The sequence below is a fragment of the Haliaeetus leucocephalus genome, unplaced genomic scaffold (genome assembly GCF_000737465.1).
Source record: "Haliaeetus leucocephalus isolate CR32 unplaced genomic scaffold, Haliaeetus_leucocephalus-4.0 Scaffold306, whole genome shotgun sequence".
NCBI classification, from domain to species: Eukaryota; Metazoa; Chordata; class Aves; order Accipitriformes; family Accipitridae; genus Haliaeetus; species Haliaeetus leucocephalus.
In genome coordinates this window covers 5,073,338-5,087,752 of record NW_010972742.1, presented here as the reverse complement: position 1 = coordinate 5,087,752, position 14,415 = coordinate 5,073,338, and the positions used below count along the sequence as shown (strand labels likewise).

The following is a 14,415-nucleotide window of genomic DNA, read 5'->3' as shown; positions in this document are numbered from 1 at the left end:
TACGGGGAGGCAGGTACCCGCTCAGCCCCAGCTTGCCCAGCCGCAGCGATGCTGGGCTCGGGGCCATGGTGTTTCCCTGCACTGGGAATGCTCTGCGCTGGGGAGAGAGGAGATTTGGTGGCAGCGGAGGGATGCACCCAGAGGTGGGTGGTTTTCCAAGGGCTGGGAGATGGGGCCACGTTCCTACCCCAGGGCAAACCCCGCAGCTTCCCCTCGGGGCAGGAGGAAGGGCATCGGTGCCAGTGTGTTGGAGGAGGGATGGGGCTTTGCATGGCCCTGTTCCAGGGATGCACATTAACAAATCCCACCTCCGGGGCCTCGTGCTGGTTTTCAGGCTGGCACCTGAACGGTCCCCTCCATTGGAAGACCCTCTCCCGGGAGCATCACGCATCCCTCCTGTGGCTCCATCCCTCTCCTCCCGCCCCAGCCCGAGCGTGTCGTTACCAGCGTTTCTCTTGTACTAAAAAAAGCACAAATTTCTTAATTGTTTCCTGCTGGAGTTGAAAGGCAGCTCCCGGGCCTGAAATAGCACACTGGGGGAAACACAGCCAAACGAGAGCGAGCAGAAGACGATTTGCCTGGAGGGGCTGAGCCGAGCCCCGGGCTGCTGCCGTTGCCCCTTTCGCCTGCCCCGAGGGTTGCACAAAGTCCTGCTGCCCACCCTCCTCCTCCTCCCACCTGCCTTCATCTGTGCCTGTGGGTGATCAAGGCTGCAGAGCTGGTGCCTGGGGCATCCCTCAGGCATCCTCAGCGTGGGGGTCGTGGCTGGTGTCTCGATGCTTGGGAGAACACGTGCAGGGAAGCCTGTTTCTGTTAGAGACGTCACTCAGCATCTCTCTTTTGGAAGGATGCTGCCATGCAGCCCTTTGTTTTTTGGGATGGGGAATCCTTAGGGACCAGCGTGACTGTTGTTTTTGCCCACCCCAGCTCAGCCGTTGGATGCAGCGTGTCCTTCCCGGCTTCCTCCTGCCAGGAGACCTCTGTCCTTTTCCCTGTCTGCTCTTCTCTTGCCAGATGGCCCTGCCAAAACAGCCCTGCCAAAACAACCTTCCAAATCCCTCCTGCGGTGCGGCCAAAGCCCTCCGTGTCCTTCAGCCCAGGTGCCGAGCATCCTCGCGCCTACCTCCCCTTTCCTGGGGTGCTGCCATCCAGGCACCCCACATTGGGTGCTGCTGCCCTCCTGGTGCGACTGGTCCCTTTGCCGGCTCCCCGGGGAGGCAGGGAGAGAGGCTGCCCTGTCCCGAGCCCTTTCTGGGGGGTCTTGCAGGCTTTGTCCCTCCAGTGGTCCCGGAGCTGGGATGGAGGGACTGGACCCCCGCCGTATGCGCAGGGACAGCCTTGGGCGCAGCGATTCCTGCCCACGGGGATGCAGGAGCTGCGGGGTGGGGGCTGGCGTGTGCCCTCCTGGCTGCCCCACTGCTGCCGCCTGCCAGCCCTCGTCTTCTGCGGTCTGTGCCTTCTGCCAGGCATGTTATAAATCTTTCTGCTGGAAAATTGCTTTCTTTCTTTTTTGCCATCCAAGGTAATTGGCATCTGTTGATGTGTCTTGGGTCTCTATTTTTATCAACCTTTTGCACATTGACACATCTCCACTCTGCCTCATTATCCCAGCGCCTTTCAGACCTATTGCTTTTTTATTATTATTTAGATGCACGATGCAAAGGAAATGACTAATGAGGCTGTTCCCCCTCCCCGTGCCCGCCTGCTGGCACCAGGCTCCCCACTGGTATGCCAGCCAGGCATGGGGACAGGCACCAGCCCTCCACCCCGTCGGGCTCCCCGGCATCCCGCATCCCATCGGAGTCTCCTCTCCTGAGGACATTTGCGATCTCAGCAGCTATCCCCGGGCTGGGGACACTCAGGGTTGCCAACGCTCACCATTTTCTAGCTTGTCATGTTTTTGGGGTTTCTCCAGAGCCTGGTAAAGCTTCCCAGGGCCCTGGGATGGGTTTGATGATGTTTCTCTGTGTGGTTCGGAGGCAGCTGGTACCTGGCAGGATGCTGGCCCCGAGGCTGTGTGCGTTCAGTGCATTGATGTCGGGGCTGGGCAGGTGCCTTCCCCGAGCCACCTCTGGGCAGATGTTTTGGCAGATGTTTCCAGAGATGTTTTGCCTCTGGGGAGGTGAGAGGGCAGGGCCGGATCCTCCCCAGGCATGAACCAGCCTGGCCCCTGAGTGGTCCAAAGCATCTTGCAGCAACAGTGCTGCGCTCCCCTGGCAAAACGTCTTGGTGGGCTCCCCAGTTTTGGAGCCGGACGGACACCAGTCCCTGCAGCCCCAGTCCCATCGACCTCCCGGGCTGGCGGAGGAGTCCCAGGCTGTGCCTCGATGGCAGCTGCTTGCATTTGGATAACACACGGCAGCGCGTGGAGCGAGCGAGCCCTGCGGCATCCCCGGCAGGGAAGTCTCTTGTGTGAAGTGCAAAACACCAGCCGTCACTGGGAAAGCGCTAAATTCCTTTTTCTCTTCTTTTTCTCTTTTCTCCTGTTTTCTCTTGCAGTTACGGAGAAGGAGGTGCAGCAGTGGTGAGTGTTTCTGGCACGGCGGCGTGGCGGTGAGCTGCCGGGGCGCGGGGCTGGCGGGCGAGGGGGTGGGAGCCCGTGATGCTCAGCAACCCCACCGGCTGTGCAGAGCATGGGGGTGCAGGAGAGTTTTGGGGTGCAGGTGTTAGCTCATAGACGGGAGAGCAGAAAATAGAGGGTTTTTTTCTTGCACACCTTGTGCACGGTGCATGGTGGGGCATGGCTCCGGCTGCTCTCGGCCACCCGTGTAGGACGGTGCACGCTCCCTCTTGCTTCTTCCCTCCCCACATGGGCGGCCGAGGGGAGCGGGGACATGGGGACTGTCCAGCTGGTGGCCGTGGCCCCGGCTGCAGGAGGCCGGTGCTGTCCCAGCGTGTCCCCATTTGCAGCGGGGCCTGCAGAGGCTGGCAGGTGCCGGGACAGTGGTGCACGCTCTCGTCCCATCCCCTCCGCCCCACGGAACGCGACGCCCTAGAAAAGCCACCGCTTCCCTTTCATCTTCCCATCCCACCAGTCAAGGTTTGCTTTCTTTATCTCTTTCTGTCATCCTTTCCCCCCCCCCCCCCCCCCTCCAATGAGTCATAGCTGCAGCAGCGTGAAAACGATGTCACCATCACTTCGGTTTCCCACCTCGCCACCCCCTTCCCCTCCTCCTCCAGCCCTCGGCCCGCTGTAGCGGGCGCCTGACAGATTTGGGTGATGTGTTGCATAATGCTCACGCACCCCGCGTGGTCCCTGCGTGGTCCCCGCACCCGCGGAGCCGGCGAGCACCTTCCCCTGCGCCCTCCGGGGTGGCACTTTGCAGCATCCAGGTCCAGCCCAGAGCTGGGACCAAGGGTTTTTGGGGGTGTTTAAGCACCGATGCGTTTTGGGAGATGCCCTGGCCGTGCCACCCCAAGGATGCAGTAACCCTGCCATGCCCCCCAGCTCCCCTGAGCAACTTTTTCACTTGGGGTGGTGCAAAAAATGCCGTCACGGAGCCTTGGCTGCGCCGGGTGCTTAAGGATGCCGTGCTGTTGGTTTTTACCAGGGCATAGCTGCAGCATGTGGGTGCCGAGCAGTGGGCTGCAAATTGCCCGTGGGGTTGCTGCGGATCGTGAGTCCCTTCCCCGTGGTGGTGCAGCAGCTTGGGGGGAGCTTTCCTGGCCCGGTCAGATGCACCTGACATAACGGGGCCATGCTGGAGCAGTGGAGGGGAAGGGGAGCTCTGGCCCTTGGGTGAAGCTTTCCGTTTGCAGCTTCTTGCTCGGGAGTCATGTGCATCCGAAGATCCGAGCAAGGGATATAAACACTCTCCTGCGTGCCCTGTGATGGCTTCGGGGTCGAGCCAGGCATCGCCTGCCCCGGCACCTCCACCTGCAGCGTGGCTGGTGGGATGTGACTCTATGCAGAGGGCTTTTTATTTTGAAGGAGATTTAAAGGACTATTCTGGGTGCTCCTGGCCAGGTGGTGGGTCCCTGTCCCCTCCCAGGTCCTGGACAGTATTCAGCAGGAGCCTGGTTGTGGCTTGGTTGCCACTTCTGAGCTCATGGCAGGTTTGCAGCGGTGTGGTGGGCACCACTCGGTGTCACTGGTGCCGCTCACCGCTTCTCCAAGGCTTTCCCTGCTGCCGCCCTCGCTGCGGTGCCTGCAGGGACCTCGTCCCACGGGGCTGGGAGGTTGCGGGTGGGCGATGGGAGCGACACAGGGAGCACCCGGGGACCTTCCCGGCTCCAGCCCACCGCAGGAGAGCCCCATCCCGGCTCCCCAGGGCTTGGGGGACAGCGTTCAGCGGGGAGACCTGCCTGGTGCCCAACCTCTCCCCTTCCTTCGCAGGTACAAGGGCTTTATCAAGGACTGCCCCAGCGGGCAGCTCGATGCCGCCGGCTTTCAGAAGATCTATAAGCAGTTCTTCCCCTTTGGCGACCCAACCAAATTCGCCACCTTTGTTTTCAATGTCTTCGACGAGAACAAAGTAAGTCTGCAAGCCGGGGGGAAGGTCGGGACTGAGCCCGTGGCGATGGTACGATGGGTTTGGTACGTGGCTGCGCAGCACCGGAGGAGCGAAATATTCCAGTGCTTCCTGGGGCGTGAAATTAAAACGGCGCAGCTGTAGCGAGCGAGCCCCCGTGCTTATTTTAGTCGATGAGAGTCACGTGGGAAAAGGCGATGAAGTGGCAAGCAAGAGAGGAGAAACGCGATGTTTCGGTGCCGCTGACAAAAGCCCACCCGCGCGGTGCCCTCCGCGCTCCGGAGTCGCTCCTGCCGGGATGCTCGCTGCCGGATCACGCTCCTGGAGATAAATGTGCATCACTCCTCCCTCCCCATTGCCGTTTCGGATGCGTCCCCTAAGAGGGCATGCATGGGCAGGGAGGAGTTTGCGGGGTGGGGGGTAGCAGCGGCACCCTCACCCCCTCCTTCCCTCCCCCAGGATGGGAGGATCGAGTTTTCGGAGTTCATCCAGGCGCTGTCGGTCACCTCCCGGGGGACGCTGGACGAGAAGCTGAGGTGTAAGTGTTCCCCGGGAAGGGGCCGGGGGGGTGGCACGGGGACGGCGATGGGGTGCGTGTCTGGCGGTGGGAGGCGGGGGGGGCCACAGTCGCCAGCACCTCGGCATTGCTTTGGCTTGCAGGGGCGTTTAAGCTGTACGACTTGGACAACGACGGGTACATCACGAGGAACGAGATGCTGGACATTGTGGATGCGATATATCAGATGGTGGTAAGCGGTCGGGGGGGTACATGGGGCGAGCAGCCCCTGGGGGTCCCCGCTGGGCTGGAGCCTGGCTCTGTGGGCAGGGGGGCTGCAGGGAGGATGCTGAAACACCCCCTGATTCCCTCCCTGGGCTTTTTTGGTGGGGTGTTGTGGCCATCGTGACCGGGGCAGGGTCTGGATCTGGCCGCTGAGGACGGCTCTGGTGCCAACGTGCCCTGTTCCGATGTGGGGGGTGTTGGGGGGCAAAACGGGTGTCCTTGCCTGGGGACACCGTCCAGGCAGGGCACAAATGGGTGTGTGACCGCGTCCTGTCCTGCTGCCGCAGGGAAACACAGTGGAGCTTCCTGAAGAGGAGAATACACCGGAGAAGAGGGTGGATCGGATTTTTGCCATGATGGACAAGGTGAGGATTCTCGAGTGGGTTTTTTTTTCCCTGGGGCCAAGGGATTTAGGAGGCAGTTGTGGGCCCCCTTGCCGTGTCTCGGCTTTTGCAGGTGCCTCCTTCCCTCGCCAATACAAGGTCTCAGCTGCCGCCGGGCTCGCTGCAGAGCCCCGCATCCCTCCAGAATGCCCATATCCATTTCAGGGTCCCTGAGATGTCATTGCACCCTCAATGGCGCCCTTCCCTGGCTGCAGGCATGGGTGGTTTGGTGGGGAAACTGAGGCTGCGGCGGTGGGGGGGACCCGGGCGGCTGTGCGGGATGGCGTGGGTGCTACCGGGACCCCGGGGTGCTCGGTCCCGGGGTGCTCGGTCCGTCTCCCTCGCCGGGGCGAAGCGGCGCTGCAACCGGAGTGTTTTGCAGAATGCGGACGGGAAGCTGACGCTGCAGGAGTTTCAGGAGGGCTCCAAGGCCGACCCCTCCATCGTGCAGGCGCTCTCCCTCTACGATGGGCTCGTATAGTCCCGGGGCCGAGCGGCGGTGAGTGTGGCGTGGGAGGGTCCGGGGGGGGCCCATTTCCCACCCGCCTGATGCCATTCCTACCTTCCCCTGGGGTGGGCGGCTGGTTCTCCTCTGCTTGAAGCATCAAAGCACGGGCATCCCCCCTATATCCAGCTGGGGGGGGATGTTGCCCCCATACTGTTGGGTTTCTCCCAGTATCCCCCAGTCCCACAGAGCACCCCAGGACCGCGGCCCATGAGGATGCAGTACAAGCCGCCCAGCTGGCAGGCGTTTGACTGCAGCACAAGTCCTGCTCTCGCCTGCAGATGCGGCTGCAGAGGAGGCAGGGAGGCAACTGGTATGGGGATGCTCCAGAGAGATATTATATTAAATGTTTTATTTATATTATGTCTCATTATGTTCTGCCCTGGAGCTGGCAGGGTTTGGCATGGTGGTGTCAGGGACGCTGTGGTTCGCAGCATCCCAGGGGTGCTGGGCTGAGCACCCCGTGGTCCTCGCCATGTCCTGTGGGGCCATGCGAAGGTGTCTCCTGGGATGATTTTGGTCATCGCAGGCCAGGCAGTGTCCAACCATGGGTGGTGGGGGTTTTTTTAACCCCGCTGGAGTTTTGAGCTTTTCAAAATCTTTATCGTGTTTCCAGCTTTGCCCTTCCAGCTGTGCTGGTGTCACAGGGCTTTCTGCCCATCCTTCTCACCCGGTTTTCCTTCTCCCCCCACCCGCCCTCTCCTGCAGATGCCTGGGGGAAGACGCTCTCCGTGCCATCCGACCACCGCCGCGCGAAGCTTGCCTGTCCCTCTCGGCCTTCCTTTCTGTTCTGCAAGCAAAGGATGCCCTCGAAGCGCGAGCTCACTCCCCCTCTCTGCACTCTGAACCAGCCGCTGCCATTTGCCAACTTCTGCTTTTTCCAAAAAAAGAAAAAAAACCCCGCGACAGACCCCGGTCTGAGCGGCAGCGAACGCCCAAGACTTCAGGGCCGGGGGAACGGGTCGAGCATCGCCGAAGGCAGAACCACCCCCAGCCTCCTCACTCTCTTTGCTCCCCTTTCCTACATTTTCGGATGGGACTGTGGATGCGCCGGTGCTGGCGTGGTCCTCTCCCAGGAACCGGCCGGCTGGAGATGGAGCCCAAAGGTACCGGGGGGCCGCGCACCCCAGGGTGCTGCCTGCGCGGGGCGGCCGGGGAGCCGAGGCACCAATGGCGATTGGGAACACGGTCCTGGCGTCACCTGCGATGCTGCTGGCAGCCCGGCCCGGCTCACTAGGGATATATATTATTATATTTTTTTTTTTTTTTTTGGTGAGACAGTATTGTGCTTTTTCTTTTGGTTTTTTTTTTCCTTTGGTGGAAAAAAGTGAGGCTTTTTTTTATATGCCTATCTCGACGATCGATATCCTTATTTATTTGTTGTCAATGTTGCTGCTGTGTTTAGTCTCTCGTGTGTGTGTCCGACCACCTAGGTGATGATATGTAAGGTTTACATGCTCGTACACTATTGCGGGGCACCGGGAGCCTGCAATAACAATGAAGCCAAAAATCTGCCTTCCCCACTCTCCTCCCACCCCCTGTATCCCAAGCTCTGTGGGCTGGCTGCTGTTTTAAGGGGATGCTGTAGCTTCTTTTCCTTTTCCCATTCCCCTGTTTCCTGCATTTTTCTGTTCACCCTTCCCTTTGCGAGCTCAGCCAAGGCTCGCTTAGCCGAGGCTCTGAGCAAACTGAGCCTGCTCCATCCCTCAGTTGGGCAGGGCGAGGAAACCACCAGGCACCAGAATGTCCTTATTTCCTTTTTTTTTTTTTTTCATTTTCTCACTGCATGAAAAAGTATTAATGGAGCTGAGAGTTGGACTTTGCTTTCAAGCAAATATTCCTTTAATATTTTCTGTTTTGCAAACAGTGGGAAGGTCCGTTTGTACCCCAGGGAGGTGGCTGGGAATTAGCCTGGGTGCCGGCAGGGCTGGGGGAGCAGAGGGGATGCCCGTGGGGACGGTTCGCTCTGTCCCCCCCATCCCAGGCTATGCGGCTTCTCCTGCCTTAGGGGTACCGGGCTGGGAGACGTGCGGCTCGGGGTGTCTCCTTATCCCCTTGCTCCTCGTTTAGGACGTGGGAGGTTTTGCTGTAAACTGAGAGCACGGCCCCAAAGCGGAGCTGCTGGCACCCGTGCTGTCGTGCTCCTCGTGCTCCTGCCTCAGGGGAGGCGGAGGGCTGGGGAAACACACCTGGAAACACCCGAGCGTGGGGCTTGGAAATGGCCCCCCGGCCACGAGCGGTGCCTGCAACGGCCTCTCCATCACTCGCCACCGCACCGGGATGTGCCCAAGCAGGGCTCAGCCCCGCCGGGACACGCGCCGTGGGACACCGTTGGCATCTCTGCTGGAGGACGAGAGTTAGGTGGATGCTGCCGCAGCTCCGTTTCCAGCTGCCTTGGCCCCTGCCCTGGGGAAGGAGAGATTTGCCCCTCCTTGGGAGCAAAATGCAGGATACCCATGGGACCCCTAATGCCAGCCGGGGTGCAAACCCCTCCTGCTCTGGTGTGGTTTGTTCCTGGCCCAGTAACACCGATACTGACATGGCAAAACCTTTCTGCCCCGCTCTCCACCGGGATGCCTGCAGCTCCGGTGGCCGAGCCCAGCCAGTCCCCACAGCCCTCGGCCATGGGGACCATCCTGGTGGCAGCAGGAGGGGATGGCTGGATGTGGAGGACGTTCTCACAGGTGTCCCACGATGCAGGAGAAAAGACGGCGTGCCAGCGGAGTCTGAACCATCCCTGCGCGGCAGGGATGGACTCTCCAGCCAAGCGATGCTGGTCCTTTGCTGTACAGCCCTGCTCCCCAGTTTTGGGGCCGTGTGCTGGTGGCACTTTCCAATACCCATAAAAAAACTCACCCTTCCCCATCCCCAAGGAGACCGGCCTCACATCCACGTGCAATATTTCTGCCTCTTCTGCAGTACCTGCCCCTGAGGGTACCCATGGTTCATCGCTGAGGGCTTCTGGAGGGTGTCACCTCGCTCCCTCCTCTGGAAAATTCTTTTCCTTGATGCTTTGTGGCCAAAATGCAACTCTCTTGGGTAGACCTTTGCAGTGCCTCCAACTTCTCTAGCGCTCGTCTGCCAGACTGGTCTCTTCCCGGTGCCAATTGATGTTCCCGATGAATGTGACACTGCTGTAATCGCCTCCGCTGATAAATGATGGACCCCGCGATGTTTGACATAATTCCCAGGCAAAGGCAAACTTCACTTGCTCTGACACTTTCCCCTGAAAGGCTTTTAATTTTCAGAGGACCTACCATGCTTTGAGCTCCATCAGTGCTTGTCGACATCTCACCAGGGAGGCAGCCCTGCAAGGGCAGCGGGGTGTGCGGCCCCCATCACGGGTGGGGTGAGGGACCAGCATTGGCTTGGGAGAGCTTCAGACCCCAGAAATCCCCAAATTCAGTGTCCGGTGCTGCTGTCATCACCAGCAACCTCCTGCTGCCGCTGATGCTGGTGGGCTCAGGGATGGAGCCCGACGCCTCGTCCTCCCTCACCCCTTATTAAACATTTGCACATTAAAAAAAAGAAAAAGGAGCAAAAAGGAGAAAAGGTTTTAGCCTGTATTCAAAAGCTCTGTGCTGCCTGATGAGGACCCTGTCGGTTTGGTGGTGACGATGGGTTTTCGGGGGCAGAGGCCCCTCCTGCAGGGTCAGGGCTGGCTCTTGTCCTCAGTCCTGGCTCTGGCCACGGAGCGGGTCCCAGCGTGGGGTCTGTCCTGTCCCACTCTTGGCATGCTGAGTGTCCCCGAGCAAATTATTTTGGCCCCAGTATTCCCCCCCACCCCCGACTGCGGATTTGGGACCCTGGCTTGGATGCTTCTAGCCTCCCTTTGGGGACCACCGAGGGCCCCTGACTCCTGAACATCACCAGGGTCTGCAGCTACTTGGTACTGCTGAAAATAAGGCTTGAAGCATCTCGCCCTTGGAAATGTTGGCCTTAACCTCCTCGTGCCTCAGTTTCCCCATCAGTGAAATGGCCTGGTTGAGCCATCCCCTCTCCAGAGAGCGATTCGACGCCTGTGCCCAGGGGAGCACGAGCGCTGGAAACAGCTCACGGCTGCGACCATGAGGGTTTGGCAGGACCCACCGAACATCAGGCACGTGCGGAGCACCGGGAGCAGTGCGTGAACCACTGGGTCGGAGTTTACATCAGCGAATAATTAATTTCGGTCTTCTTTTTAAACCTGCTCATTATTAAAAGCGAACAGCTGACAAGACCTGATTTGTTTCTCTTTATACTCGGGTTCCTGATGCCTGTCTGAAATAAAGCTGGCTGCAGCCCTGGCGATGGGAAGGGGACCCAAAGCGCAGCCAGGCAGAGGCGAGGGTCCGGCCCCGGCGACTGCGGCGTGTTCCCCCCCATCTCTCATTTGTCCCCGTCGGTGTTACGCCATTAAAATGCCGTGTCTGTACTTTCCTTTCTTTTCATTTTTCTGTTTGTGTGCTGACTGTTGCTGCTTTGTAACCGTCTTTCCTTGAGCTCTGGGGCTGGGCTGGGCTGAGCTGTTTCCCCTGGAGAGCAAGGACGTGCGAGAAGGCTCTGGGGGCAGATTCCCCCCCCCCCATCATGGCACAAACCAGGACCCAAGAGAGAGAGAGAAGCAAAGTGGATTTTTCCTCCGGAGCAGCCCTTTAATTGCTGCGATTTCTAACGAGACTGGGCAGCCCCCCGGAGCACTCCCCGCCGGCTTCGTGGATGGGGGTGTTTGCTTATGGGGGTCCCCAGACCCCATTTGTGCCGGATACCAGCTGCATCTCACCCCATGGTGCAGAAGCGTGTGCCTGTCGGTGCCTGCATCCCACGCCGTCAGGACACTGCATCCCAGTTGGATGAGGGGGCTGAGGCTGTGGGACCCCCGTCCCAGAGCCACTGCTCCCCCCAAACGGGCAGGGGTGCAAATAAGCGTCTGCCACTGGGCTGCCATGGGGCTGCGCTAACCTGGGGGGGTGGAAGGGTCTTTGGGGTGTGGGGCCAAGCCCCAACTGGCACCGGGCTGGCTTTGAAGTGAGGGGCCAGGCACGGCCTGGGGGCAGCCGAAATCGCTGGCAGAGCTGCTGTCTTCCCATGTATTTAGGGTCAGGGGGGGTTTGAATGGGCTGGGTGGGTGACCTGCAGCCAGCTCGCTGTCCCATCGTCCCCAGTCCCAGGGTAAAGGTGGGGATCTGGGGCATTTTGAGAAGGTATCAGCCACCCCTCCTTCATGGGGATGTTGGAGGGGAGGGCACCGGCTGGGACGGTGGCGGTGGCCGGTGGGACAGGAGGGAGGGCTGGGGGCAAAGGAGGGACCTGATATGGCCCTGGTCTCGGTGCACAGCTTGGGGGTCTCCTTGCAGAGCAGTTTCGAGGTCTCGGTCACACGTGCCAGCCCCGACTATGTTCCAGTGGCACTGTGGGAAAGCCGTCCTTCCTTCCTTTCTCTCTCTCTGCTCCTGCAGCCGCCAGCCCTGGGTTGGGTGCACGTCCCGCGGGACCCCTGCCCGGGGGCAGCTGAGCCCTGAGCTGAGAAACAGCAGCTCCAGCAAAGAGCCTTGTTTGTAAAGATGAAGCCTGTTTGTGCGTCCGTGCCGGTGTCTCGGCTTGCATGCCCTGCTGCCTTGTCTTGAGATGAATTCAAGAGCAAACCAAGCAAATGAAACGGTTTCAAAACAAAACAAAACCCAGGAACTTTGTGACAGTGGAAATAAAAGCTTAATGACAGTAACGAAGCACCCGTGGTCTGTGATGTGCTGTGGGGTGAGCGGAGGAAAGGCAGACGGGCTCAGGGGTGGACACAGGACGGACTCGCTGCCTCCTGTGGTCCCCAAAGCTGCCCCAGTGCTCAGCGGGGCCGAGAGCTGGACTGAGGGACTGGGGGGTGCGACCGTCCGGTGCTGTGTGCCCCAAATGCGGGGCTGCAGTGGCACCAGCAGCGAGCGGTGCCCAGGCTATGCCAGCGTGGCTGCGAACGGGGATGCACTGAGTTGTGTCAGCAGGCAGACGGTTGGGCGCTGTGCCCACATGTGATGAGCTGTCAGGTCTCAGCTCCAGGCCTGGCGCACGTCAGGGACCATCCACACCTGTAACGCTGCTCCTTCCAGCTCCCTTTATCCAGACACAGCTTTTCTTCTGCCAGGTCCTATCCCCCCGCGCCAGCACCTGCAGCCTTCTATTTCTCTTTCGCAGCAAAGCCACTTGCAGCTGTACCGTGCCCGCCTGCGCTGTCCCCGTCTCCTCCGAGCATCCCTTGTCGATGCAGCGGGCTGAGAGCCATCGGGTGGCTTTTGGCACGCAACGGCTACCGAGGAAGCTTGATATTAATATCTCGTAATTGTGCCTCACAGCCCAGAACGGAGGTGCCCCTTGGCAGCCCCCCCCGGGCTGGCTGGGCAAGCAGGGGTGCTCACAGCCTGGATTAGGCTTTTCACGTGCAGTGGGATCGCGTTTGCCATTCTGCCCTGCCAAGTTTTCCGGAAACGAACGCCGCGAGGCCTCCCTGCCAGCCCATCTTCGTTTGTTTGCTCTCCTAACGAGGCTGACTAATTATTTTCGGGAGGCCAGGGGAGATGCCCTAACGGTCTAAACAAGGAGGCTGTGTTTGCACAGGAGGTTTTGTTCAGAGGTGCCTTGTGCCAGCACACGGCGGGGGCACCCGGGGATTTATCCCCCGTGCTGGGGAGCAGCTGAGGACGGGCGCAGACTCCAAACCGCGGCAGTTACCCAGAGGCTGTGCCTGGCTTTGCTGTGCTTTAACCGCCCTCCCCAGCAAGGAAAGGGTTAAAGCCCAGCTAGTGTAGGTGCTTCTGGGACTGGGAGCACTGGTGGGTGTGGGAAGGGCTGGCTGGGATTAATTGGGTGATGGGGAGAAACTGTTGGGGTTTTTTGGTGCCAGCGGTGTTGGAGAGAGGTGTTCCTTGTCGGGGTGCAGGGTTAGGGGCTGGGGGTGCTCTGTGGTAGGTTTGGGGGTACTGTGGGGTGGGAGACCCCCCTGAGCTTGCAGTGAGTGTGAGGCTGGGGGTGCCAAGCCGGGGGGGGGGGGAACGAGGGGCTGCAAGTGAGTGCATGCAAGCCTCCAGCCCTGGCTGTGAGACAGGAGAGGGACCAGCCACTGGCACAGCTCTCGGCTGAGCCCCATGGGGCAGAGGTGCCATCTGGCTGCCCCCCCTGCCCTGCTGCAATGTCGGGGGGGTCCTTGCCCACCCTGGGACTGTGCTGGGCTGAGCCCAGGTTTGTAGGGACATGGTGGGGCAGAGGGATGCACAGGAGGGTCCCACTGTCCCATCTGTGGGGATGTGGGATGGGTGGTCCCTAATCTCCCCCAGTCCCTGTGTCTGGGAGGAGCGGGGCTGATGCCAGTGAGATGTTGGGGGCCAGAGGAGGTGCTCAGCCTGGGGCAGGATTTGGCCCTCGGTGCGCAGCTTCACCTGGAGCCGGCCCTTGGCCGCAGCCGCTCCCTGGGTCCCACTGCGGGGGGAGTTGAGCAAGAGTGGAGCATCCCTCCGGAGCGGCCATGAGCTCAGCGCTCCGCTTCAAGGGGAGCCAGGAAAAGCCCCGCTGCCTCCGGCCAGCGCTCCCAGCCAAGGGCTGCCTTTCCCAACCCTTGTCCCGGCTCCAGCTTTGTCCGCACTTTGTGTGGCTGTTTGCTCCCTGTTCCTGGCAGGGGGGCTGTGCTGGGAAGTCCCCCAGACCCCCTTGTGTCCCCCCACCCAGCCCAATTGCAGACCCCTTTTCCAGGGAGGGCCCTTTGCCTAGCAGAGGGGGGGGGTTTGCTTCCTTGGGGTCCCTTTCGCAGCTGGTTCTCCTCCCCCCCCGCTGTGGGTTTGGCAGGGTTTCCCCGCAAGCGCTCAGCTGCGAGCCCCCGTGTCCTCTCCTAACCCCCGGCTCCCCCCGACAAAGCGGGGGGCTCGCTGAGCCTGGGCTGGGGGGGTTGTCAGGGTCTGGGAGGGGGCCCGGGCAGTGTTTCTGACAATCCTGTGGGCTGCAGGACCTGCTTCCCAATCCTCGCATCCCCATCCTGGCTTCCTCCAGCTCCCACCCACCTCCCTGCAGCGCCGCTGGCTCCAAAAGTCCTGTTTTCCCTCCCTCTCTCCCAGAAGTTGAATGCTGGAGGAGCAGGTCTGCAGCTGCGGGCGGCTGGGCGTCCCCCAACCAGGGTCCCTGCTCTGTCCCCACCACGTGTGGCCCCTTGGACCCTGTGTCCCTCCCCGGTGCGGGGACGGTGCCTGGGGGGGTCTGAGGGAAGGAGCAGGGAGAGGATAAAAGAGGTGTCCCCAGCACCTAAGGGTGTCCCCCACG

At 60.7% G+C, this 14,415-nt stretch overlaps 1 protein-coding gene across 1 annotated transcript in view; it reads left to right on the top strand.

The window, feature by feature from the left end:
• NCS1 (neuronal calcium sensor 1) overlaps positions 1 to 6,925 on the top strand; it is an 18,837-nt gene extending 11,912 nt beyond the window's left edge. The window contains exons 2-8 of the mRNA XM_010570909.1: positions 2,500 to 2,524; positions 4,337 to 4,475; positions 4,932 to 5,010; positions 5,133 to 5,221; positions 5,541 to 5,618; positions 6,019 to 6,135; positions 6,850 to 6,925. Of these exons, the coding sequence (XP_010569211.1) occupies positions 2,500 to 2,524; positions 4,337 to 4,475; positions 4,932 to 5,010; positions 5,133 to 5,221; positions 5,541 to 5,618; positions 6,019 to 6,117 (509 nt within the window). The 3' untranslated portion in view covers positions 6,118 to 6,135; positions 6,850 to 6,925. The remainder of the gene's footprint in view (positions 1 to 2,499; positions 2,525 to 4,336; positions 4,476 to 4,931; positions 5,011 to 5,132; positions 5,222 to 5,540; positions 5,619 to 6,018; positions 6,136 to 6,849) is intronic.
• The last annotated feature ends 7,490 nt before the right edge of the window (positions 6,926 to 14,415 follow it).